General features: G+C 42.1%; 1 protein-coding gene across 1 annotated transcript in view; it reads left to right on the forward strand.

The window, feature by feature from the left end:
• Positions 1-234: 234 nt before the first annotated feature.
• LOC308477643 (scavenger receptor cysteine-rich domain-containing protein DMBT1-like) overlaps positions 235-25,733 on the forward strand; it is a gene marked incomplete at its 5' end in the record, with an annotated part of 64,819 nt that continues 39,320 nt past the window's right edge. Inside the window, 10 exons of the mRNA XM_081006373.1 lie at positions 235-244; positions 4,953-4,976; positions 7,036-7,347; positions 8,845-9,156; positions 9,906-9,929; positions 11,229-11,252; positions 11,651-11,962; positions 20,567-20,601; positions 24,184-24,265; positions 25,294-25,608. Of these exons, the coding sequence (XP_080862499.1) occupies positions 235-244; positions 4,953-4,976; positions 7,036-7,347; positions 8,845-9,156; positions 9,906-9,929; positions 11,229-11,252; positions 11,651-11,962; positions 20,567-20,601; positions 24,184-24,265; positions 25,294-25,608 (1,450 nt within the window). The remainder of the gene's footprint in view (positions 245-4,952; positions 4,977-7,035; positions 7,348-8,844; positions 9,157-9,905; positions 9,930-11,228; positions 11,253-11,650; positions 11,963-20,566; positions 20,602-24,183; positions 24,266-25,293; positions 25,609-25,733) is intronic.

Genomic DNA, 25,733 nt, shown 5'->3' on the forward strand with positions numbered 1-25,733 from the left:
TGCTTCTCCTGGAGCTCAGGGCCATTTTGGCTTGAGAACTTCCCACCCACCCGCCCTCGGTTTACCCTTCACTGAGCAATTATGGCTCACTGGTTGACAGGGCTGGAAAGTATTTTTTCCCTTCTCAACCTGATTGGCACTTGGCTGGCGGTTTTCCTAATTTTTCCTTCAGTGAAAGTATGTTAGGCATACTTTCTTTGTTAGGCAAAGAACGTTGTTTGCATGAAGGCGGAAATGGCACTGGGTAAGATCAACATAGTATGGGGGGGGGCATAGGGGGCCTGAGGGGAGGATTAACCACAGTGCTCCCAAGTTCAGTGTTGAGGTATTTGCTTAGCAGGAATCTGCACCCTGGAGTCTTTGCTTGGCTTGCACCACGGCAAGGTTCAACACTGGCTGACTCCCATGGAACAGGTTTGGGGTGGTCAAAACCTGGTGGATCCATTCCATCAACATGGGTCTTGTGGAATGTTGAAGTGATCTTGGGACTAAATGCCTTACCCTGCCTGCTGTTGTCAATAAAGATTTGGCCCAATTTTATCTAACCACTGTTGTTACTATTTTGCTCCTACCTCATCTGTCTCCTGAGAAATCTCTATGTGGGACAAGAAGCTACAGTTAGAACTGGATATGGAACAACTGATTGGCTCAAAATTGGGAAAGGAGTACGACAAGGCTGTATATGGTCTCCCTGCTTATTTAACTTATATGCAGAATTCATCATGCGAAAGGCTGGGCTGGATGAATCCCTAGCCGGAATTAAGATTGCCAGAAGAAATATCAACAACCTCAGATACGCAGATGACACAACCTTGATGGCAGAAAGTGAGGAGGAATTAAAGAACCTTTTAATGAGGGTGAAAGAGGACAGCGCAAAATATGGTCTGAAGCTCAACATCAAAAAAACGAAGAGCATGGCCACTGGGCCCATCACCTCCTGGCAAATAGAAGGGGAAGAAATGGAGGCAGTGAGAGATTTTACTTTCTTGGGCTCCATGATCACTACAGATGGTGACAGCAGCCACGAAATTAAAAGACGCCTGCTTCTTGGGAGAAAAGCAATGACAAACCTAGACAGCATCTTAAAAAGCAGAGACATCACCTTGCCAACAAAGGTCCGTATAGTTAAAGCCATGGTTTTCCCAGTAGTGATGTATGGAAGTGAGAGCTGGACCATAAAGAAGGCTGATGGCTAAAGAAATGATGTTTTTGAATTATGATGCTGGAGGAGACTCTTGAGAGTCCCATGGACTGCAAGAAAATCAAACCTAACCATTCTTAAGGAAATCAACCCTGAATGCGAAGACAGGAGTGCCTGGCGTGCTCTGGTCCATGGGGTCACGAAGAGTCGGACACGACTAAACGACTAAACAACAACAACAAAATGGGTTACATAATGTGCCTGCCTAGGCAAGTCCTTTCATGTATATAGCAACAGTAATTAGAGTGTGTTTAAGAACAAATTAAACTCTCCACTAACCAATACCAATGAACCAAAGGATATGGAATTCTACATAATAATGTAAGAACCATAGGTATTGTAATAGTAGAGGCAGTTGCACTGTGCTGTACAATAACTCCCATCAGTCTATCAAAGGCATTTTTCGTGTCTCGTGCCAACATCAGCAAGGGACCACAGCAAGGTTTCATGAAAGCAATACATTCTGCCAATATTCACATTGCATTTGACCCAAGTGATTATTATATTTTTGTTATCAGAATTGAACAAAGCATTCTACATCTCTGGACCAGGAAACTAATTTTTAAAAACTTAGAACAACAAAGTGTACCATTACTGTAAGCAATCCCTTACCAGCATAAAACCACCTAAACTACTTCCTTATATAAAGTAAATATGGCACACCCCCTTTCAGATCTTATTTCTATATATTCTGGTGCATGTCTAATCAACCTAGAAACCAATTTGGCGAAAATGGATTCCTTGGTGATCTTTACTTTGTTGTTACTGTTGCATGGAAGATGTCTAAGTGCATCAGGTAATATGTCTTAAATTATCAACATTCTTTTTCTTTTCTTTTTCTTGTTCTCCCTATCTGTAAGACCTTACAAACTGCCAGTGAATGATGGGAAGAGCTTGTTGCAAGGGAACACATAAAGATGACATGGGTATTTATGGCTCCATCAAAACGCATAAGATGCTTTCAATTTTGGCATTGTGGGGGTCATTCTGGATTTGTCAAAATCCTGCCTGTTTCTGAAATATTAATAAGTTGGGAAGATACTTAGGAAATCCAACAAGGAAAAGTGGAATTAGGAATTGAAAACAAACAAGTGCAGGATATTTCTTATGAAGAGGAACACATGGATATAATGGCTGGCAACATTATTCTATACATGTTTACTATGATCAAAGGTAAACGGCATTTCCATGCGCTCTGGTTTCTGTCACGGTGTTCCATTGTGCCAGAAGCGGTTTAGTCATGCTGGTCGCATGACCTGGAAAGCTGCCTGTGGACAAACACCGGCTCCCTCAGCCTGAAGCGAGATGAGTGCCGCGCCCAATAGTTGCCTTTGACTGGACTTAACCATCCAGGGATCCTTTACCTTTACCTTTTACTATGATCAAAGAAGTCTAATTTCCAGATAAGTGTATATACAAATGCAGCTGTATATACAAGCGCTACTTTTAGTACACCATTGGGAATATTGGCTTTAGGGGTACAATGGGGAATAAACTCAATTCAGTTCATATTTTATGGTGAACCTACCTAATTTGGGCTTTCTGAAACGATATGCAAACTAAAACACAGCTTTCCTTCAAAATGTGTACTTTTCTAAAAAAATCAATGAAGAAATGTTTATGAAAATGCATATACTAAGGTAAATTAAGCACAAAATGCATATATTAGTGGAAATAACATATATAAATGCATTCTAGTAAGAAAAATGCAGATAGAGGAATCTATTTGAATACTCATGCTAGATAAACATTCTTTCTTGTTGTCATTTTTCATCACCAGCTTCCACAGGATCTGATATGCCAAGTACAATTTATTTTTTATTTATCAAATTCACACAGACATTTCAAACAAACTTATGGGGCAACCCATGATTAACTTTTCACTTTTGTTATTTAGAATATATATATAGAAATACAATAAGGATGTCTTAGGAAAGATACTTGAGGAAAACTATTGATTTTTATTGACAGATTTTTCCATATTGTATAATTTTGTAAGCGGTTTAGAGTAAGAGAAATTTTGTTGTTGTTGTTTTCACCCCCAGCTTCCAGAGGACCTGGTATTCCTGGTACATTTTATTTTTTATTTTCACAATTCCTTTAATGTTTAAAGAAGGCATTATTAAAAGTCAGATTCTTCTATTAATCATGGCTTCTTATTGCATTTTTGAGCATGTACAGAGCCAGTTTTAAACATACTCATTGGATACTGTATGATATTTTTTATTATTTGTTATATACCGTATATATGTATATATATTGCATGTCACTTTGGGCACAATCACAATGATAATGATCTCTTTTGAAAGACAATATGGATTTCTTAGGTTTGCCTTCTTTAAGCAAAATATATTTATCACCTGATTTTTCTAGATTTTCTAATAATGCAAATCCATTTTATGTCTGAATTAATCAGTATCACTCTTAATGTAATTAGAATATATCTAGAACATATTATAAAAGCTTGCTATAAAAGATCCTCTCAAGGGAATGTTAATGTTTGTTTAAGACCAAAACCACTGCTGTTCGTAATCTGTTTTAAAAAAATTAGAACACAAGCAAATAAAGTTTCTCTATATTCTGCTAAATTTCTAGAAGTAGCTTTTGCAATGTAGAAATTAATAGAGAAACATTGGGAAACGGAATAAATTGCATTGTGAATATGTATGTCTATGTATTTATGGACATAACTCTGTGTTTGTATAATTTATAACTAAATAACTGGGTGTTTTTAAATCATCCACACCTTCTATAGGATCAGATATGTATACCAGGTACATTTTATTTCTTATTTACCAAATTATTTGAATAATTTTTCTGTTATATGCTTGGATATGTAGAAAACACTGTGCTCAGCAGAATGCTCTGAATTTCTAAATATTTAAAATGTATCTTCCCAGAAATTATCATGATTTATTCAATTTGGTTTCTGACCATGAAACATACCTTAAGAAACTAATGTTTGTTTTAATGTGTGTACTTTGACGCCTTTACAATTGGGAGGGGGACCAAGTGTTGAGAGCAGAAAATATTGCTTCTAGAAGGATGTTGTTGTATTGTTCAAAGATGCTTTCTTGAGACTGGTCAATGGAACCAACAGATGTGAAGGCCGGCTTGAAGTCTACCACCAAGGAAACTGGGGGACAGTCTGTGATGATGATTGGGACATAAATGATGCACACGTTGTCTGCAGACTGCTTGGATGTGGATTGGCTCTATCGGCAAGAGGAAGTGCCTATTTTGGCCAAGGCACTGGCAATATTCTTCTGGATGATGTGAGGTGCAGAGGGAATGAAACTTCTCTTGAGCAGTGCTCCCACAGAGGATGGAAAATCCATAACTGTGTCCATGTAGAAGATGCTGGTGTGATCTGCTCAGGTACTCCTTTGTTATGTGTGCTTCATTAGACGTTTCTGTTCTTTCTAATCCTGCAAGTCTACTTAATTTCTGAACAACTAATAGTCAAAGTTAGTTACTGTTTCCTGATAGCATATTACAGGTAGTCTAGATTAAAAGGTTGTGTCAGTCTGTGAAATTCTCTTTACTTATATCTGACTGAAATATGCTCAGGTTAAATAGAGAGAGATCAGATACATGTTATTCATTTTATTTTTGGTAGGTTAGTCCAGGAAGAATATCCTTTTTTCATTCCAGGCAGGGGCCTGCTTGCTACATGCATGAAAACTTCAATCAGAGTTCTATTTTGTTTTAAATGAAACAATGTAAAATGTATCATATTTATTATTTACAGGTAATAGAGAACCGGAAAAACTTGGTAAGTTTAATTGTTTATTAATTCATTAGAACTACATGGAAACTACACTTCAGATGAAATGCCAATAGCAAGCTTGTTGAAATCCTAATATTAGTAGAGTTGAACACTTACACCAGGAACCTGTGGCCTTCCACATATTGCTGGACTTCAGTGCTCAACAGCCCCTGCCAGCAAAGCCAATGGTCAGGGATGATGGGAGATGTAGTCCAACAACATCTGAGGGCTACAGGTTCCCTATCCATGACTAACAGCAACCTTGGTTTCAGCCATCTGGTGAATGCAAATATCAACACAACACACATTTAAATGAATCTGTTTCCTGAATTCTCATTTATTGACTGTCCATATCCACACCATGCCTTTAAATTCCTTCCAACCTTCATAGGATTTCCTAGGAAATCATGACTGTTAAAGTTCCATAAATGTGCTTTAAATGTTTGGTGTGGATGTAGCCTAGAGAGCCAAATTCTTGTTCATGAACTTGGTTTTGTGAAGCATCACAAGATCTGCTTCTTGGATATAAATGTGTTTTACCTGCAAAAGTTCATTTCAGCAATGCCGCTTAGTGACATTGTGTCAAGCTGTAGCACTGTGTGCAGACAAGGTATGGCAGTGCATGAGAAGAGCAGCATTTGGACTAATTTATGTCACCCTAAAACATCCATGAAGACAATGAAATTTAATTTGTGATGTGTTCATTAATGTGGGTAGGGGAGTAGAATCCAACACAGTTCATCACTGAGAATTCTCATTCTCATTCTGTGCTTCCAATTCATTTAAATTGGTTATGAAGATCAATCTGAGATCCAGTATGATTATTCTGAGCTACAACAGTGAGGTTATATGATGCTTGTGATTTGAGGACCCAATCCCCGCTTGGTGGAATAAAGACACGTGGACACAGTGTATAAGGTTAATGGGCGAGAAAAGGCCACAACTTTATTGATTACAGCATGTGAGAAGGTATTGGCTTAGGCATTGGACCACAGAAGATTTGACTCCACCCACTCGGAGAGGGGTGAGTCTAATGAGGGGTTAACCACCAGTCGGTGAAGGCTGTTGATGCTAATACAACTATAAGCTCTCCCCTGATGTCACCGAGGGTCGTGCCATAGCCCCCCGCCACACAAGCATCGGACAGGATCCACGACCGCCAGATTCCTTTAACGGAATACCCAAAATTGAAGGGGTAGGCGATGGCCACACCTTGCCCTTCCACACACCAACAACACATTCCAATGCCTAACCGCCAAATACCAAGGAAGTTGTGACGATTGCTACGAGGTAGGCGAAAAAAGCCAAAAGGCCGGTGCCAATTTGCCAGTTGGAAAAAATCCCTACCAGGCCCCCTGGGCAACCTGGGCGACCAACCATAGGTCCATAGCAAGGTCAAGAGAAAGCTAAGCCCTAAAGGGAGTGGTGGGTGGGTGACTCGAGGCGAAAAGGTGAGCGCAATGGGCAGAATGACTGGCACAGCTGCATTTGAGCAGCAAACCATGCCCCCACCAAGCCCCCCGGTTGGGTGCTCAACAGGGGGCATGACGCGCCAGCCATGTGAGTGGGGCAGGGGGCAGAATGTCCCCTGCATGACATGGGAATCATCTCCCGCTCACAACACCTCCCCTCCGGAAGGAGGAGAGGCCTTTCATAATCCACTCTAATAAATCCATGAACTTCCATTCCTGATGCAATACAATAAATATATTTTGGAGACAGTATGAACCTGGAGGGTAGACACTTGCATTCTCAAATCAGCTCTTTTGGTCCTCCAGGTGCTATCTACTTGAATAGACTAAGATTCAATCTTTCTCTCTCCTAAAATGCGTATCAGTCGATCTCCTTTTTGACACTGTGCAAAATATTGAAGTAGGTCTTTTCAGGGCGGGATGCAGTCCATGGACCATGACTTAACCACCACTGCTTTAGTTTATATCTTCCTAGAGATAGGAAGGGCCTTGTTTATTAGAGTCTTATTATGCAATCTAATCTGTTTTCTCCTCGTGAAATTCTTGAGAACAGAAACTGATTTCTAAATGGATACTCTTTTTATTGTTCAAAGATGGGTCCTTGAGACTGGTCAATGGAACCAACAGATGTGAAGGTCGCCTTGAAGTATACCACAGAGGAAATTGGGGAACAGTCTGTGATTATGGTTGGGACATAAATGATGCACACGTTGTATGCAGACAAATTGGATGTGGATGGGCTCTGTCAGCTACAAAAGGCACTCATTTTGGCCAAGGCTCTGGCAATATTCTCTTCGGTGGTGTGCAGTGTGGAGGATACGAAACTTCTTTTGGGTATTGCCCCCATCACAATTTGGAAATTCATAATTGTGGCCATCAGGATATTGCTGGAGTCATTTGCACAGGTGCACTTTTCTTCTTTCCTTTTTTAATTTGGATCATTTTATTCCTAAATGTCTATTTAATTTCTGAATGACTGGTGATCAGCTGTAAAGGAATAAGTGTTTCTCACATCCACATTGTTTAGCATGTGTGGTTTAGATTAGTGTATCAATTGGCCAGTTAATGTATCTTACATATATCTAAGTGTAGTCTCTTTTATTCTGTCTATCAAAACATTATCAGTTGCTTAGCATCCCAAGTTTGGATAGGTTATTTTTTATTATTTTAGAAATGTGGAGCCAACTGACGATTCCCAGGTAAGATCCACCCTCTGTTGTGTGGGCAGGGTGGTCCCTCCCCCTACCTGGCCAATCCCCTGGTAACGCCTCCCCAAGCGGGATTGGGTAATTGGCTGAGGTAGGCAGAGACCTCCAGGTATCCAGCCTGGGGAGGGCGAAGCCAGCCTGTACTGCCAGGAGCCGCATGGGATCCAGGGGGCTGTGCGCGACCACGCAAAAGGCACCCCCCCATTTGATGTGGGGAGCATTCATTATAAAATAATAAAGAATTCCATAACCACCACTCTTCCAATAAACTGCCCCATTGCATTGTGTTGAATCTTACTCCTGAACACTGAGGAGCAGTTATTCAGTTGTTATGAGGAACATAGTTTGAAGGGGGCTGGAAAAAATCCACTGTTACACTAATCACCAGTTGGGTTGTTCTGGAACTTAGTATGTCTCTTTTTATTTCAAAGATACAAACTTGCAATCAGCCAGTCAATTTGTCTGACACCTCAAGATATAGCACCCATTCAATGAGTATAAGCAGAAGCAGAATCATAGGATATACTCTATTTCCATGTGCAAACTGAGTTGAGAAAAGATATTCACCTGTCTAAAAGAATTCGATAGCTAGGGTGTATGATGCATTTGACCAAACTGCAGGAGGCAGTGGAAGACAGGAGTGCCTGGCGTGCTCTGGTCCATGGGGTCACAAAGAGTCAGACATGACTAAACAACAACAGGGTGTATGATATTTCATACTTTCCACACAATATATATCTGTATATCTTTCCTCTCCAACACCTAACTTCTTCAAAATTAAGTAGGATTTTAATTCTGAAAAATTAACAATGATTGCTAATACGAGTTGTCTGCAAATTTAGGAGCTGTACAAAAGAGAGGGTTTTAACCAAACTTAGTCAAAGTAGACAATTCAAATCAATAGGAACTAATCTAACTATGACTAATTTAAGTTCTCTTCATTTCGCATTCCAAGGAAGATAGGTAAGTCTGGAATCCAACCCACTATGTGCAACACACCCTTCTGAAAATGTAAATTAATATAGTACCTGTAAATTAACTGTAAATTAATAATTTAGTTTATACCTATATTTTCCCAGAGAGTTTTATGATTCCTTAGGGCCTGGCAGTGAAATGCAACTAGGATAAGAAATATTTTTCTCCTTGAGATCAGAAAGCATAGCTTCTAAAACAAAGTTAATTTATTGTTCAAAGATGCTGTATTGAGACTGGTCAATGGAACCAACAGATGTGAAGGCCGGCTTGAAGTATACCACAGAGGAAGTTGGGGGAGCGTCTGTGATGATGGTTGGGACATAAATGATGCACACGTGGTCTGTGGACAAGCTCTGTGTGGCCGGGCTCTATTAGCTACAACAAACGCCCATTTTGGCCAAGGCTCTGGAAATATTCTCCTGGATGATGTGCAATGCAGAGGAAATGAAACTTCTCTTGAGCAGTGCTCCCACAGAGGATGGAAAATCCATAACTGTGTCCATGTAGAAGACGCTGGCGTCATCTGCACAGGTGTACTCTTTCTTTTTCCTTTTTAAAAAGATGGTTTTATGCATATATGTATGTTTAATGTCTGAATGACTGGAGATCAGTTGTAAAGGAATCAATGCTTCTTTCTAATTTTAGCATTTATGATTCAGATGAGAGTAATATTTTCATTTTTTTTTTCTTGCTTATATCTAAGTGAAATATCCTCAGGTTAAGTGACAGGTGTCCATAGGAACATAAGAAGCTGCCTTATACCAAGTCAGACCATTGGTCCACCTAGCTCATTACGGTCTATGCTGACTTGCAGTGGCAACCCAAGGTTTCTAACAGTAGACTTGCCCTGACCTACCTGGAGATGCTGGAGATTGAAACAGATATTTCTGCAAGCAAGGCAGATGCTCTACCACTGAACTACAGCCATTCCCCACACAGTGATGTCATGGATGAAATCCATGTATCAGCAAATTTGCAGTTTCTTCTAATGTCCCAGAACTAAGTTATTTTTCTGTTGGGAGCATGTCCATATCTGAAAGGTTTCCTGCACTGATCATCAGGGAGGGAAGAGTGATGAGAACTAAATACACTCCACTTTCCCCTCCCCTTTAGTTTACTCGCAGAGGAGTATGTGCTTAAAGCTAAGGTTGTTGGTTAGAGATGAAGAATCATGTGTGTTGACTCATCTGGATTAAGGCATTAAATATCTATATCTATATCTATATCTATATCTATATCTATATCTATATATAACAGTGTATCATGTTTGTTATTTACAGGCAATAAAGAACCAAGAAGACCATGTAAGTTCACATTCTTGATAACTTTATTAGTTCAACATACCTTGATCCAGCAAAGGAAATAATTATCAATCCTCATGTTGTGATTAAGTCTGCACCAATTTGATTTTCTCATAGGGTAGGGGATTCAATGCCTTTGTTCTATTGATTTGTGCTTTTATCTTGTATTTTTATCTTGTGAACTGGCCTGAGATCTTCGTGTGAAGGGTGGTATATAAATTTAATAAATAATAATAATAATAATAATTCAATCTAACCTTAAAGGCCAATTTAGAATAATAGAATTGTAGAGTTGGAAGGGGTCTTTAGGATCATCAGATCCAACCCCCTGCAGTGCAGGATTATGCAGCTGTCCCATATGGGGATCAAACCCACAGCCTTGGCATTATCAGCACCAAGCGCCAACCAACTAAGCTATCCAGGCTGACTTAATTAATTTGTACCTTTCAAAACACTACACAAACCAAAACAACCATCCTTTTATATTCAAGCTTCTCCAAATCGTGGAGTGCAATTTTCCAACCAAGTACTTTGTACAAAAATACAGATACTTAGATAAGTGTGTGCATAGAAATGCCTATATTAGCAATCACACACACAGCATACAGAAATGTGTTCTTTTAGGGGAAGTTGCTTTGCAACAATGTGTGTATTAGGGAAAGTTTAATACAAGCGTGCATATTAGAAATTTGCAGGAAAATAGTGGTGAATTTTCCTAAGAACTTTCCTTTTTTTCATTGCAAACTGATGTGGAAATGTGGAGAACGATAAATATTAAGAAAATATTGGGGGATGGGGAAGTGAATATGGTAAAGATGGCACATGAAAGTGGAATTGTGGGCATCCACCGAATCACCCACATATTCCACCTGATTGTGGAGGTTTAGGTGACATGTTTAGGTGACATGTTTCCTCCTTCCTTCACTACCCATGATCTCCTCAAAACCTGCAGAAGGGGTGCTGGGCATTTTTACCACAGTGTGAAGGGCAGTAGGCCATTGTAGAAGAAGCATGCAGGGTTGGGGATGTGGACACTGCCTCCCAGATTGTGGTTGTCCTCAAGCTATTCCTGGAGGCCAATGAGACCAAATCAGTCACCGAATCAGATTGCAGGGAAGATTTCATTGAACTGATATGGATCATGCATATTCTAATAGTATCCTCAGCAACCAAAGTAATGTAGCAAATTCTTAAATAACAACAGCTGTAAAAATTATTTAATTATTGGGTGTGTGTGTGTGTGTGTGTGTGTGTGTATAAAATCAATGCTAAAAGGAAATGACTTTTTATCATTTTTCACAGCTACCAAACGTCTTCAACTGCGTGGTAAGTTTTATTTCTTGTTCGTAAGGATCAGCAAGAAATTCATTTAATGTTGGGTATTTTCTCCAAACAGTTTGAAATATATAGAAATAAAACATCTCATAATTTTGAATGTTAGTATAAAATTATATTAGGGTGATGGACATAATCCCTTAGATACCTCATGCAGTTTGTGTAATTCATGATTCCTCCAGCAACTTTGTTTGGAGATGGTTTTTTAAAATCCTTTTGAAATTTGAGGTTAAGTCCAAGTAACAGCAATGCGAGAAGGAGCTGGGTCACAAAGTAATTTCATACTATCAGATTCCAAGAGGAATATGTGTTTAATGTCCATGGCTTTGAACAGTTTCGCAATGCAGAATTTAGTCTTCAGATTGAAAAGTTTTCTCTCTCTCCCAAAGTACCTCTCTTACGGTTGGTTAATGGAAGCAACAGGTGTGAAGGTCGCCTTGAAGTATATCACGATAGAACCTGGGGGACTGTCTGTGATGATCTTTGGAGCATGAATAATGCACATGTGGTCTGCAGAGAGCTTGGATGTAGACCAGCTCTGTCAGCACCAGGAAGTGCCCGTTTTGGTCAAGGCTCAGGCAGCATCCTCCTGGACAATGTGGAGTGCACAGGAAGTGAATCTTCACTGCTTCAGTGTTCTCACGCAGGTTGGGGAATGCATAATTGTGACCATGCTGAAGATGCCAGTGTCATCTGCTCAGGTATTATTATTATTATTATTATTATTATACTGCCCTATACCCAGGGGTCTCAGGGCAATACACAGAATAAAAATCAAAATATAAAACCACAAAATACACGATCAAAATAAAAACAACCCCCCAGGAAAAAAAACATTTTTAAAGGGTATAGGATTTCAATCAAATCAACCAAAGGCCTGGTTAAAAAGGAACATTTTTGCCAGGCGCCTAAAGCTGTATAATGAAAGTGTATTACTTGAGTACTTTGTCCCTTTAAAGGTGATTTGATTTTTGAATCTTTGTAGATTGCTATGGGAAAGTTAATACAAACATTTTAAAGCAATTATCCTGAGATTTTCACATCCTTTGTCTAAACAAAACCTGTCTAGACAAAATCTTCTGGATTTGTCCAGAAAATCTGCTGTTTCACACCTGTTTTAGGCATTCGTGGCATTATTTGTTTATTCTTTTCTTCAGGACGGACTTCATAATTCCCATCTGAAAATTAAAATGTGAGCACACTGGTACTTTTGATACACCTATTGCCTCTGGTTGATCTTGCAGACCGCCACTTCAGAATGCCAAAATTAATTGATTCATGGGCGACTTTAATCAGGTTTCTATCAGCTTTGAGCATATTGCTTGTGCAGTTATTAGCCTTTAAATAAAAGCATTTCATAAATATATGTTTCAGTTCTCTGTACTTATGGGAGATTCTCCATTTCATATTCACAACTGTGGTGTGCAACAAGAACACATTGCTATTGTTCCTGCTGGGTGTTGTTGTTTCTGTCACACTTTTCACTGTGCACACTGGTTTGCAATGTTCACCTCACAACAGCCACTTGAGATGAGCTAGATTGAGAGGCTGATTTGACCAAAAATTGCTACTGAGCCTTTTTAGCTGAGCAGGAACCATTGCCCTCAAACCATAGGACCCTACACAAGCTCAGTGTAATGGGAAGGGCTCCAGCCAGAACACTTAAACATTGCTCTATCCAAGGTGCTGATATGACTCTGCCTTGCCTGATTGAGACCATAAGTGGCTCAGTCACAGACCACTTACCCCATGAGCCTCTAATTTGGCCTTTTATACAATGCAACCCTTTAAAACTGATCTCATCCTTTATGTGCCTGGATATTCTCCCTTTTATTTTTACTGCATTGTGTCCAATATGAGGCATGCAGGAAAAGGGGGAATCAGCCACTGGTGTCCATTCTGCTGAGACACAGACACTCCTGGGTTGCAATGTTTATAGGAGTAGTAGTAGTAATAGTAGTAATAGTAATAATTTATTATTTATACCCCACCCATCTGGCTGGGTTTCCCCAGCCACTCTGGGAAGCTTCCAACAAAATAATAAAATTACAATAATGCATCAAACATTAAAAGCTTCCCTAAACAGGCTGCCTTCAGATGTCTTCTAAAAGTCTGGTAGTTGTTGTTCTCTTTGACATCTGGTTGGAGGGCATTCCACAGGGCAGGAGCCACTAGCGAGGAGGCCCTCTGCCTGGTTCCCTGTGACTTGGCTTCTTGCAGTGAGGGAACTGCCAGAAGGCCCTCGGTGCTGGACCTCAGTGTCCGGGTAGAACGATGGGGGTGGAGACGCTCCTTCAGGTATACTGGACCGAGGCCATTTAGGGCTTTAAAGGTCAGCACCAACACTTTGAATTGTGCTCGGAAACGTACTGGGAGCCAATGTAGGTCATTCAAGACCGGTGTTATGTGGTCTCACGGTGTTATGAAGCACTCACCCTTCTGTTTTTCAACTGAATCATGGGTAGCCAACATGGCGCCCTCCAGATGTGGACTGCAATTCCCATCAGCCCCTACCAGCATGGCCAAGGAGCAGAGCCAATGATACTGAATCAGTGAACACCATGCATTCTTATCTATGACCTAAAATAAATTATTGGTGCACTGGGAGTTAACATAGATGACCTTAAGATTTCAGCCCTATATTCACTTACATGGGAGTAAGTTCCATTGAACTCAATGAGTTTTACTTGTCTTCTGGGTCTACATATATAGGATTGTGGAGATTTTCTAATAGGAACATACTGTGTAGCAACCTACTGCTCTTCCAGCTAACAAAGCATCATCCTCATGTACTCAGTCACTCACATTTATACACAGCACTAGAAATTTACTAAGCACTTTGGAAAAGAAATCAAATTCCTCATACAACATGGCTTACAGATAAGAGACCCCTAATTTCATTTCCACACACTGATGGCCCAGTACTAAACCATTCTTAAAATATGAATAAGGGAAGGAAAAGGAAATAAGATTTCTAATTTTCTGGATTTCTTAGGGCCCCTGTGTAAATAGTTTTTCTATGGCTGAACAATGCCACCTTGTGGACACTTAAACAAATGAGAGCAACAGGAGACAAGACTAGTCTTGTATTACTATATCTTAACTCTTGTTTTCTACCGCCTGTGCTGGTGCTTGTATGGTTGGGAAAGGGATCCAGACACACACTGTCTTACAAATAAAACAAAAGAAACAACTAACACTCTACATATCCAGGAAGAATCTAATCAATACAGTTCCATCTTCCATTTTCTAGATTTTAAAAAAACCCTAACTCTGTGTTGACTTGTTTCCTATCATGCCTGGTTATGCTCCCAAACCAGAATATATTGGAGATCAAGATATGTTTCAAGCATCAACTTGCATGCACCAGCTGTGGAAGTGTGAATGTTTCATGGTTATGTTTACTTAGAAAGTGGCCCTAGCAAAGCAGGTGGGAGAGAGTGAGAGAGACAGACAGACAGATAGAGAGACAGACAGAGAAACAGGAAGACAGAGAGACTGGGGAGACCAGGACTGCAGGGGATGGATAGGGACAGTTTGAACCTTTCCTCCCTGCTGTGGTCCCAAGGACAATCACCCCTCGCCAAGCTGCTGTTGGCATTGGGATGGAAGCTTCCATTTTGCCTACAGTCCTGATACTTCACAAGCTCCTCCAGGACCGCTTTTTACAGAACATCTGGTTTGGTCTTTCAAGTAACAATTGTAATGGCAATGTGCATAGCTCACTGGATTTTCCATGAGCGAGACTATTGTGTTTTACTTCAACATATGACGTCCTTTGTGTGAGGAATCAGATGCTTGTACTTTGAAAAAAATGTAGCTGCTGTATCATAATCTTCCCTTCTATCAATATTCCCCAGCCAGTTCACATAGCAAAAATATAGAATACAAATAATACAACTGAGCAATGCAGCCAAGCAATTAAATTAACCTATGTTCTAGCTCTTAAGGGACCACTGAAGAGAGGAGGCCTCATATTTGCATTGTACTTTCTTCTGGAAGACTTACCTTTGAGCTATTTTTTTTTTAAGTGTGCAAGGTTTCTTTAAATAAATAAATAAAAATAAACTACTAATAATAAAACAGAATAATACATAAATGCCAACCACCCCCACCCCACCCCCAGCTTGGACTGGAAACTCTTGAATTCAACAATTATGGTATTTGGGGAATGCCTGGAGCAGAGTCCTTTGGTAGCTGGGCAATGCCTTGGGGCAGGTTCTGGATGAGAAGTCATTCCATGACTTCTAAAGGATGGAGGTGAAGATGGAGATGAAGGATGAAGGATTGAGATGAAGTCCAACATAAGATTCCTCTAAAATGGGATGGGCAACCTCTAGTCTCAGGCCAATCTTGTCTTGTCAGCAGATCCATTTTGGGTCAGCAGACATTTCCCCCTAAGCCACTAGCATCTGCCAATCAGCTGATATCACTGGGTGATTAAAGTGGGTGAGGTTCAGTCATGCTGAGTGCTGCTTTACCATCACATTCCTTGTGGGGAATACACTGGCAAATGTGATTCCTGTATAGAGCAGGCCTAAAACCACTACTCATTATCTTGTGAAACTTACAGCACAGACCTATCTATACATGTCTACTCAAAAATAAGTCCCACTGAGTACCTATAAGGTCAGTGCCTTAATCTCTTTGAGGTGAAAGAGAGATGAGCAGTGTCTTATCTTTTGGAGCTGAATTGAGCCTTAATCTGCTAAATAAAATAAGGCAACAAACTACCCAATTAAGACAGATAATAAGAAGTTATCTCTCACTTGGGTAGATCAGCTTCCTTCTACGCATGGGAAAATAAATATATTGTGTAACACGTTTCATACACTATAAACTAGAATGCTCAGCAGAACTGAGTACAGCAAACAAATCATAGCCTAAAGATTAAATTACCCACATTGGGTAACATCACTGCAAGGAAACCTCTCCATAGCTATTGCATGCTTGAACTTTTCTAGCCTGGGTGACCTCTTCTAGGTGCTCAGAGATAAAGGCAAAAAACATAATACTTTAATGTTTCAACCACACACAGCGGCTTTCACTTCAAGATCACTTCAAGAATGTGATCGCTGCAAGCATTCACCCGGTGCTATACCAGCTGCACTGGCTCCCGGTGGAGTACAGGATCAGGTTTAAGGTGCTGGTTTTAACCTTTAAAGCCCTATACGGCTTAGGACCCTCGTACCTACGGGACCGCCTCTCCTGGTATGTCCCACAGAGGAACTTACGGTCTTCAAATAAAAACATCCTGAAGGTCCCAGGCCACAGAGAGGTTAGGCTGGCATCAACTAGAGCCAGGGCTTTTTCGGCTGCGGCTCCAATCTGGTGGAACGCTCTGTCACAAGAGACTAGGGCCCTGTGGGACTTGACATCTTTCCGCAGGGCCTGCAAGACAGAGCTGTTCCACCAGGCCTTTGGTCAGGGCGCAGCCTGACTCCCTCCTTTGGTTGCCATCAATTTGATTTTAATTAATTTTTATAATGAAATGTTTTTCATTATAAAAACATTTTTTATAATGTTTTAATTAATTTTTATAATGAAATGTTTTTCATTATAAAAACGGTGGGACCGATTCGGATGGTCCGCCCCCGCCACTTAATGGATCCAAATGGTTTCCAGAGAGTGGTAGGGGATGCTTTATCCCATGTTGATGGCCTTTCAGCTGATTCCCTGGTGGCCCGCTGGAATGTGGAGTTAACCAGGGCTATTGACTGTTTGGCTCCGAAGCACCCTCTCCGATTGCATGGAGCCCGGACGGCCCCGTGGTTTTCCACGAATCTGAGGGCAATGAAACAATCGTTGAGACGGCTAGAGCGCCGGTGGCGGATGACCCATTCTGAAGCTGACCGGACACAGGTTAGAGCTCAGTGTCGAGCCTACCAAGTGGCGGTAGCGACGGCGAAGAAGGCTTTCTTCGCCGCCTCTATTGCATCTGCAGAAAACAGCAGCAGGAGACTTTTTCAGGTGGTCCGCAATTTAGCGGAACCACCTGCTACATCGGGGCCCAATACGGGCCACATGATCTCCTGCAATGATTTTGCAAAGTTTTTTGCAGATAAAGTCGCTCAGATTCGGGAAGAGGTAGACGCCACCGTGGGAGCAGGGCCGGGGCGGGGGAGTGCTAGAGTCCTGTCTAGTCAAATTGTGTGGGATCAATTCCAATCTGTTACCTCCGAGGATGTGGACAGGCTGCTTGGACGAGTGAAACCAACCACCTGTCTCCTTGATCCTTGCCCATCCTGGCTTATAAAAGCTAGCCGGGAAGGGCTGGGCGATGGGCTTCGTGGGGTGGTGAATGCTTCCCTCCGTGAGGGAGCCTTCCCAGACCCGCTGAAAGAGGCGGTTATTAAACCGCTTCTTAAAAAACCATCTTTAGATGCGGCCACGATGGCCAACTATCGCCCAGTCTCAAATCTTCCATTCTTGGGCAAGGTGATTGAGCGAGTGGTTGCTGAACAACTCCAGGCACGCCTGGAAGAAGCGGACCATTTGGATCCCTTCCAATCGGGATTCAGGCCTCATCACGGGACTGAAACTGCCTTGGTCGCACTGGTTGATGATCTCCGGCGGGCTAGGGACAAAGGTGAGAGCTGTTTCCTAGTTCTGCTGGATCTCTCAGCGGCGTTTGATACCATCGACCATAACATCCTTCTGGACCGTCTTGAGGGGCTGGGAGCTGGGGGCACTGTCATACAGTGGTTCCGCTCCTTCCTCCTGGGCCGTGTTCAGAAAGTGGTGGTGGGGGATGAGTGTTCAGACCCTTGGGCTCTCACTTGTGGGGTGCCTCAGGGTTCTGTCCTCTCCCCCATGCTTTTTAATATCTATATGAAGCCGCTGGGAGAGATCATCAGGGGGTTTGGACTGGGTGTTCATCAGTATGCAGATGACACCCAGCTCTACCTCTCCTTTAAATCAGAACCAGTGAAGGCGGTGAAGGTCCTGTGTGAGTGTCTGGAGGCGGTTGGAGGATGGATGGCGGCAAACAGATTGAGGTTGAATCCTGACAAGACAGAAGTACTGTTTCTGGGGGACAGGAGGCGGGCAGGTGTGGGGGATTCCCTGGTCCTGAATGGGGTAACCGTGCCCCTGAAGGACCAGGTGCGCAGCCTGGGAGTCATTTTGGACTCACAGCTGTCCATGGAGGCACAGGTTAAATCCGTGTCCAGGGCAGCTGTGTACCAGCTCCATCTGGTACGTAGGTTGAGACCCTATCTGCCCGCGGACTGCCTCGCCAGAGTGGTGCATGCTCTGGTTATCTCCCGCTTGGACTACTGCAATGCGCTCTACGTGGGGCTACCTTTGAAGGTGACCCGGAAACTACAACTAATCCAGAATGCAGCAGCCAGACTGGTGACTGGGAACAGCCGCCGAGACCATATAACACCGGTCTTGAAAGACCTACATTGGCTCCCAGTACGTTTCCGAGCACAATTCAAAGTGTTGGTGCTGACCTTTAAAGCCCTAAACGGCCTCGGTCCAGTATACCTGAAGGAGCGTCTCCACCTCCATCGTTCTACCCGGACACTGAGGTCCAGCACCGAGGGCCTTCTGGCGGTTCCCTCACTGCGAGAAGCCAAGTTACAGGGAACCAGGCAGAGGGCCTTCTCGGTAGTGGCGCCCTCCCTGTGGAACGCCCTCCCACCAGATGTCAAAGAGAACAACAACTACCAGACTTTTAGAAGACATCTGAAGGCAGCCCTGTTTAGGGAAGCTTTTAATGTTTGATGTATCATAGTATTTTAATATTCTTTTGGAAGCCGCCCAGAGTGGCTGGGGAAACCCAGCCAGATGGGCGGGGTATAAATAATAAATTATTATTATTATTATTATTATTTTAGAATGTTGCGCTATTTTATTGTTGTTAGCCACCCTGAGCCCGGCTTTGGCTGGGGAGGGTGGGATATCAATATTATTATTATTATTATTATTATTATTATTATTATTATTACTCAGTGTGAAATAGAGGCATGGGACACGTTCAGTTTCTCTCATCTTTTACCCTAAGATCTGTTCTTACAGAAGTGGGGCTGCTGCTTAACATTGCTTCCCCATGGTGGCTGCTCCATGCAATGCCTGCAACTGTGATGAAGGGCTTCCACCATGGGCTAGATGCTATTTTTAAGTGTATCCAGTGAGATCTTCCCATAGAAATCAATGGAGAATTTCAAGATTCCAATGCAGCTGGGACTGGGTGCCCCTCTCCCCAACCCCAAACAGCCCAAGGAGGAGAAAGCATGCTCAGTGGGGACAAAATGCTGAGTGATTGCTGTGGAACTCAGGATTCAGAGGGTTAGTGGATCCACATTCCACATTTCAACAGTTTGTTGCAGGGCCTCAGAGACATTGTGTGTGATACTGATACAGTCATACTTTGGCTCCCGAATGTCGCAAACCCGTGAGTGTTCCAGTTTGTGAATGTTCTTTGGAACCCAAATGCCCAATGCAACTTCCGTGGCTTCTGATTGGCTGTAGCAGCTTTCTGCAGCCAATCGGAAGCCACACCTTGGTTTCAGAACGTTTTGGAAGTCGAATGGACTTCCGGAATGGATTCATTCGACTTCCAAGGTACCATCGTACTTTTAGACCTGCAAAAACCAGGCTACTTTGCCATTACTTGCTACAAAAGGGAGGAAAAGCCATTCATGCAATTGCTAATGGTGTGTCTGATGTCTGGCCCTACTTTGGCCCTGAAACAAAAAGAGCTCGCCCTCCATTGTGTACAGTTAAATACCCAGGGAATAAATTCTTGATGACCTTCCAGGATTTTCTTCGTGCTTCCTTATGCAAGGTCTATGGGGACATTTCCTGATCCTTCCTTGCCCAACAGAGCAGGGTTAACAATAAAGGCCAAACCTCTTCACCTCTTCTTGAAGTGCTGAAAGAAACCTCAGCGTGGGGCAGGGTTTCCTCCTCGTGCTATTTTGAGTGGGAACTTTGCCAGCAGAAATTTTAAAGCGATACTATTGTGCCACTTCTAATCATTCATTAGAATTACGCACTTCTTTAAATTCGAGGGGAAATTAATAGAAACTCAGCATCATAAACAGGAAACATTTTACCACATTCCTTTCTCAGAAAAAGAGGAAGAAAGAGCTCAGTTGCACAGCTGATCCAGGTGTGTCTGGTACCTGCAGATGGACATGGTTTGGGGAAAACACCCCAGATTATAGGGTAGGATAATACTTCAGGTTGTCCTATTCTTACCAGGTGAAGTTTGCAATCCAAACACTAAAAGGCAAGGAAGTGCCTACTGGCAATTGTATTCCCATTCATATATATGGCACGTGTTTAATTTCAAGCATTGAAAGGAAGTCTTGAAAGACAGAAAGAACAGGTAGTTCCCAGGATTTCCTACACTGAGCAACACACACACAGAGAGAGAGCTGATTCCTGCCAATCAACTAAATTTTAACAAGCCACCTTTGTTTCATAGGTAGGCTTGACTGATATTTTCAAAACAGATGTTATTACAGGAAACATTTTAAGAATCATTCCATGTCCACAAAGGTCAGCCTTGATGTCACCTGCACTCCTTCCCCCTTTTGCTTATTTAAATTAAATCTGTCTATCATATCTGGATTAATGACTAAGCACCTTTGTTGTTTTTTTACCCTGAGTTTCAGGCCTCTGCAAGAATCCAAATTGCCCGGTATTTATTGTTCTTTGCATCTGCGATTTTCTTTATGATGTCAATATCTTGTTCCTTACACCAGAGCAGCTTGGTTGTGATGCAGTGTGAACAACATACCTGATCATGTCATTGTGCTCATAAGAGAATAGAAGGAAGGAAGTGCAGAGATGGGAGTGGGGGATTAGGCCCTAGTTCCCAAATTCAATGCATTCACCAATTGTATCTGCAAATAAACCAAATATTTATGTTCTACAATGAGTGGTAGTCAGACAAGTTAGTGTAGACCCATTCAAATTAATGAACAGGAGTAAATTAGGTCCATTAATTTCAGTAGGTCTACTCTGAGGAAAACTTGGTAGAATACCACCCATACATTGAATGCACATTTATTTATTGTTATATTTATAGTCTGCCTTTTCTCCTCCCTGGAACCCAGAATGACTTACATAATCTTTGTCCTCCATTTTATCCTCACAACAACTCTGTGAGGTAGGTTAGGCTGAGAGTCAGTGACCAGCCAAAGGTCACCCAGCAAGTTTCATGGCCAAGCAGGGTCTAAAACCTGGATTTCTTGTGTTTCAGTCCAACACCCAACCACTACATCACAGTGACCCCACTCATGGCTTCCCACAAAGAATCTTGAGAAATTATTTAAAGGTTAATGTGGTATAAGAGCACTTTAAATGGATGTGACCAAAGTCTGAAGGCATGTTACTAGCAAAGCTTGAAAGCTTAGGCTAATTTTTTATTTAATTTCATTACAGAGAATGACTGTCCTTCACGGGGACTGAGACTTAAGGGGTTGATTCCTGCATTCACTGAACATCATGATGGCTACTTCGGCTTGTCTCCCTGCCACACTCCAGCAGAGATGATTTAATACATTTTTCTGCCTGGGCCAAGGTACAAGATGCTTCTCCCACCTCTCATTCCACTTACAAATGGTGACCAGGCTGGCAGTGGAAACTTACTTCAGCACTGGCAAAAGAACAGCGGGTTGACCTAGACTGGGAACATTATGTGGGAGATAAGGGGCTTTAATCCTTTGCTGTTCACTGTGGTCCTGATTTGGTTTATCAAGAGGGAGAAAGATGAGTCATTGGGGAAGTGGGGGAGGTGCAGGTCAAGCCGTGAGGGGGCTGGATTGGTTCTCCTGGTGCACCTGCACCATGCTGACCTCCTCACCGCCTCGACTCTTTCCATAAAGGTCAGCAACACACCTGCTGAGAACTAGCCTTGCAGCTCCACTCTACTGGGTGAGCCATTTTCTCCTCTGATCTAGGTCGGAGGTCTACACCTGCTATTTACTTTTCAAAAAGCTATTCAGAAAATTGCTGGAGGCATGAATGGCGCCTTATCCAATTTGGCCCAGCAATCTCTAGCAGAGCAGTTGGTGTTCTGCTTGTGGAATGAGGCTTTCCTGCCTTGTCCTTCACACTGCAGTCCTCTGCGCTCCCCCAAGCCATGTAAGAGGTCCTCCGGAATGGCATTGCATGTGAAGCAATGCGGTAGCAGCTGGGGGGGGGAGGATTAATGCAGATCTATTAGGTCACCACCCTTTCTGAATATGGACTTGCTTTCCATGTGTTCTAGGGCACTTTGGGACCAGGCGTTTTCCTCTTCCAACAAAATCAAAAGGGGGAAACTAGCATGAGGCCAAATCAACTTTTAACGTATGTGACCAATCCATTTTGAAATAGAAATGGGGGTTTGAAATAATTCTTAGCATTTATTCAGCACTTCCCAACCTCAGCTTCCCCCCTTAAATCTGAGGAATCTTCATACTACCCCATAAAGTATGTCAGCATTCTTATTCTAGATTGCAGATTGGAGAGGTGCGAAGTTGAAAGAACGGCAGCTCACCTGTGACCATGTAGTCACAACTTCTCCAGTGCCTTAAGGGGTGAGGCACACCTTGAAGCTGGAATTTCCCAGCTCACAAGCTTATCTGCTCAAGATCAGCTTTTCTCTCTATTATTGAGCAAGACTTGGCAAATAAAGATTGCAGTCACTAACACCTGTTTTTTGTGGATTAGTCCCAAACAAAACTTGATTTATCTTAACAGAATTTCTTGTAGTTTGCTCAGTAGTATGGCCCCTCCAGGCCTCAGGATCCCCCCACCCATGCCACACACACTCACCAGCCCTACTCTGATTTCTAATTGAGTGATTTACTTAGCTTGACTATGTCTTTGCACTTTGCACTATATGGCTTCTTACTTGGTGGATTAATGTCTGCTGGGTGGGAGTTGTGTGTATAGAAACATCTGGTTTTTGTGTACTTAGAATACAGCCTCCCATGCAAGGGTTAGCGTCACAGCTGCTGTTTCACCTGCTATTGCCTCTGACCACATCCACTACCACTAGCCATGCCCATTTTTCCTCTGGCAATTGCCCTCCACTGGTGTGTGGCCCCCAGAAGATGAAACAATGTGGCCCTTGGGCTGTAAAAGGTTTCCCACCTCTGGTTTAGAGCCAAACACTTTCTTTGACATTAAAATGTGTACCTATTCTGTGGAGAATGTTAGGAGGAATGGGGGAGAAATTAGATTCAATTTGAATGGGCAAACCAACTAATTTGCACTTTCTGGAACAATATGGGGGCCAAAAAGCAGCCATTCTTTGAAACATGGTCCTGTTCCAACTCTGCAATGCAGTTCTGCCACCCAAAGAAACACGGGCTCTTCTGTGGCTTTGTTAGTTTTAATTATTGTTTTAACTGAAGTGTATTCCTGTAGCTGTTGTTTATTTTATAATATTCTGAAAACTGCTCTGAGATCAGTATAAGTGATGAAGGGTGGTCTACAAATCTAGATAGATAAATAAACTAAGGCAGAGGAAATGCAATTCATAGTTGTCATACAAGCAAGGTTTGCTGAAATTCCCTCATCTACACAATTATTAATGGTAAAAGGAGCCTTTCTGTTTTCTCACCTGAGCACTCTATCTCTACATCTAGGATAACATGCTGGTATTTGGAAAGCAGATTAAACAACACCATTACCTCTGGGGGGAAACACTAGTATTTCCTGGAGCAGTTAAATCAGATGGCATTATATGTGATTTATTGAGTGTTGGGCACTGATGTTCCCACTGGCTTCTCCAAAGCAATAATAATCAGTAACTGTCTATTTCCAGGGATATGGATTGTGAAATGAAAATATCCCGGACTTCCGTGACATAGATCTGGGAGTTCAAGAAGAAAGATCAAATTGCAAACCACATGCTTTCCGGAGCAGATTAGAATGCTTATAAATTCTGAAATTCACCATTTCTTTATTTTAGCAGAAACCCACCCGAAACATGGGTGCCCAGATACGCTTATTTTGGATGGTGTTGATACCTTGTGCTCTCCTACATGAATCAGGTACTGTGCTTATATTGCCTTGGGCTTGGGGATGGGTTGCTTCTCTGCTTAAATACCAGCAAAAGTGGGCTGGCATGAAACTGGTAGGCAGCTGAGCCTATTCAACTGTGCAGGAAACCACTCAGCAATTAAGTCTACTAAAACTATGATTAAATTTTATCTCTTGGTTCCATGGGCATACAGGAACAAAAGGATAGAACTCCAAGGATGAAAAATCCAACGATATGTATTATAAAAACTGATTATTCAGGGAAACTGGGTTGTACTCAGACTTACCCTCAACTGGCAGTAACAATTCCAAAGCAGAATTCTGCCCAGGATGCTCCTACCAATGGAAGGAAGAAGGGAGTAATTTTTTGCCAATTCCTCCTTCCTCCTGCAGCCGTACTCTTCCAGAGGTTCCTCCAGCCCTCCAGATTTTGGGAAGAAATTATGAAGAAAGAATGGGGGGGGGGTCTCCTCATCTATTTCACCAGTGTGATTTCTCCACTGGATCAAAAGCCTTCTGTGAACAGACGAAAGCTACAGGAGGCCAAATTTATGTGTCTTAACTATTAGGAGTGTGTCCCACGTTCTCAAGTTCACTGGTGATTCCCAAGAGCAAATTACACATTACCCATGAATGTGCATAAAAGCCTTAGCAGTGTGTTGATGTTTAAAGAAAGGCTATTTTAAAGGGTGGCAATTGTGAGTCGAGAAATAGATTTGGGTCAGATGAATATGCATCAAGGAGTTGTTGATGATCAGGCTGTACGTTGGTGGGGGGAGGTAGAATCTGTCCGTTTAGATTGTTAATGAAGTTCACAAAATTGCTCCTGTGGAATCCTGTCTACAGATTTATGTGGGTAAAATAAGTTCTCCCAGGAATTAAGTCATCATAAAACTTGTATGTATCCACCATCTCCTGCACTGCTCCCAAACACTCAATAAACTTGCAGACTTTATGTTTCCTTATAATACAGAACATTATAGAGCTGGTATACTTGCATTTAACTTAACAACCATTTTGGGTTTTTTGTTTTACAAAGGTGCTCAGCAGTTGCGTTTAGTGAATGGATGGAACAAGTGTGTTGGGAGAGTTGAGGTCAACTACGAAGGAACTTGGGGGACTGTTTGCGATGACAACTTTGATAAGAAAAATGCACATGTAGTGTGCAGACAACTTGATTGTGGAGAGGCAACCACGGTGTATGGATGGTCTTATTTTGGCCGAGGAGCTGGACCCATACTCCTGGACGATGTGAACTGCACAGGAAGTGAACTCTACCTCTGGGACTGTCCTCATGCTACATGGTTGGTAAATGACTGTGGGCACAATGAAGACATCAGTGTCGTCTGCTCAGGTAACATCTCTCTGTACACTATGTAGGGTTTTTCAATTGCAAACAAACTTCAAACACATCAAAGAATGATGTTACAAGTAGGGATGGGGAAGAAATTAGATTCAATTCGAATGGGAAAACCAAGT

This window comes from Podarcis pityusensis, assembly GCF_964106645.2.
Source record: "Podarcis pityusensis genome assembly, chromosome: 5".
NCBI classification, from domain to species: Eukaryota; Metazoa; Chordata; class Lepidosauria; order Squamata; family Lacertidae; genus Podarcis; species Podarcis pityusensis.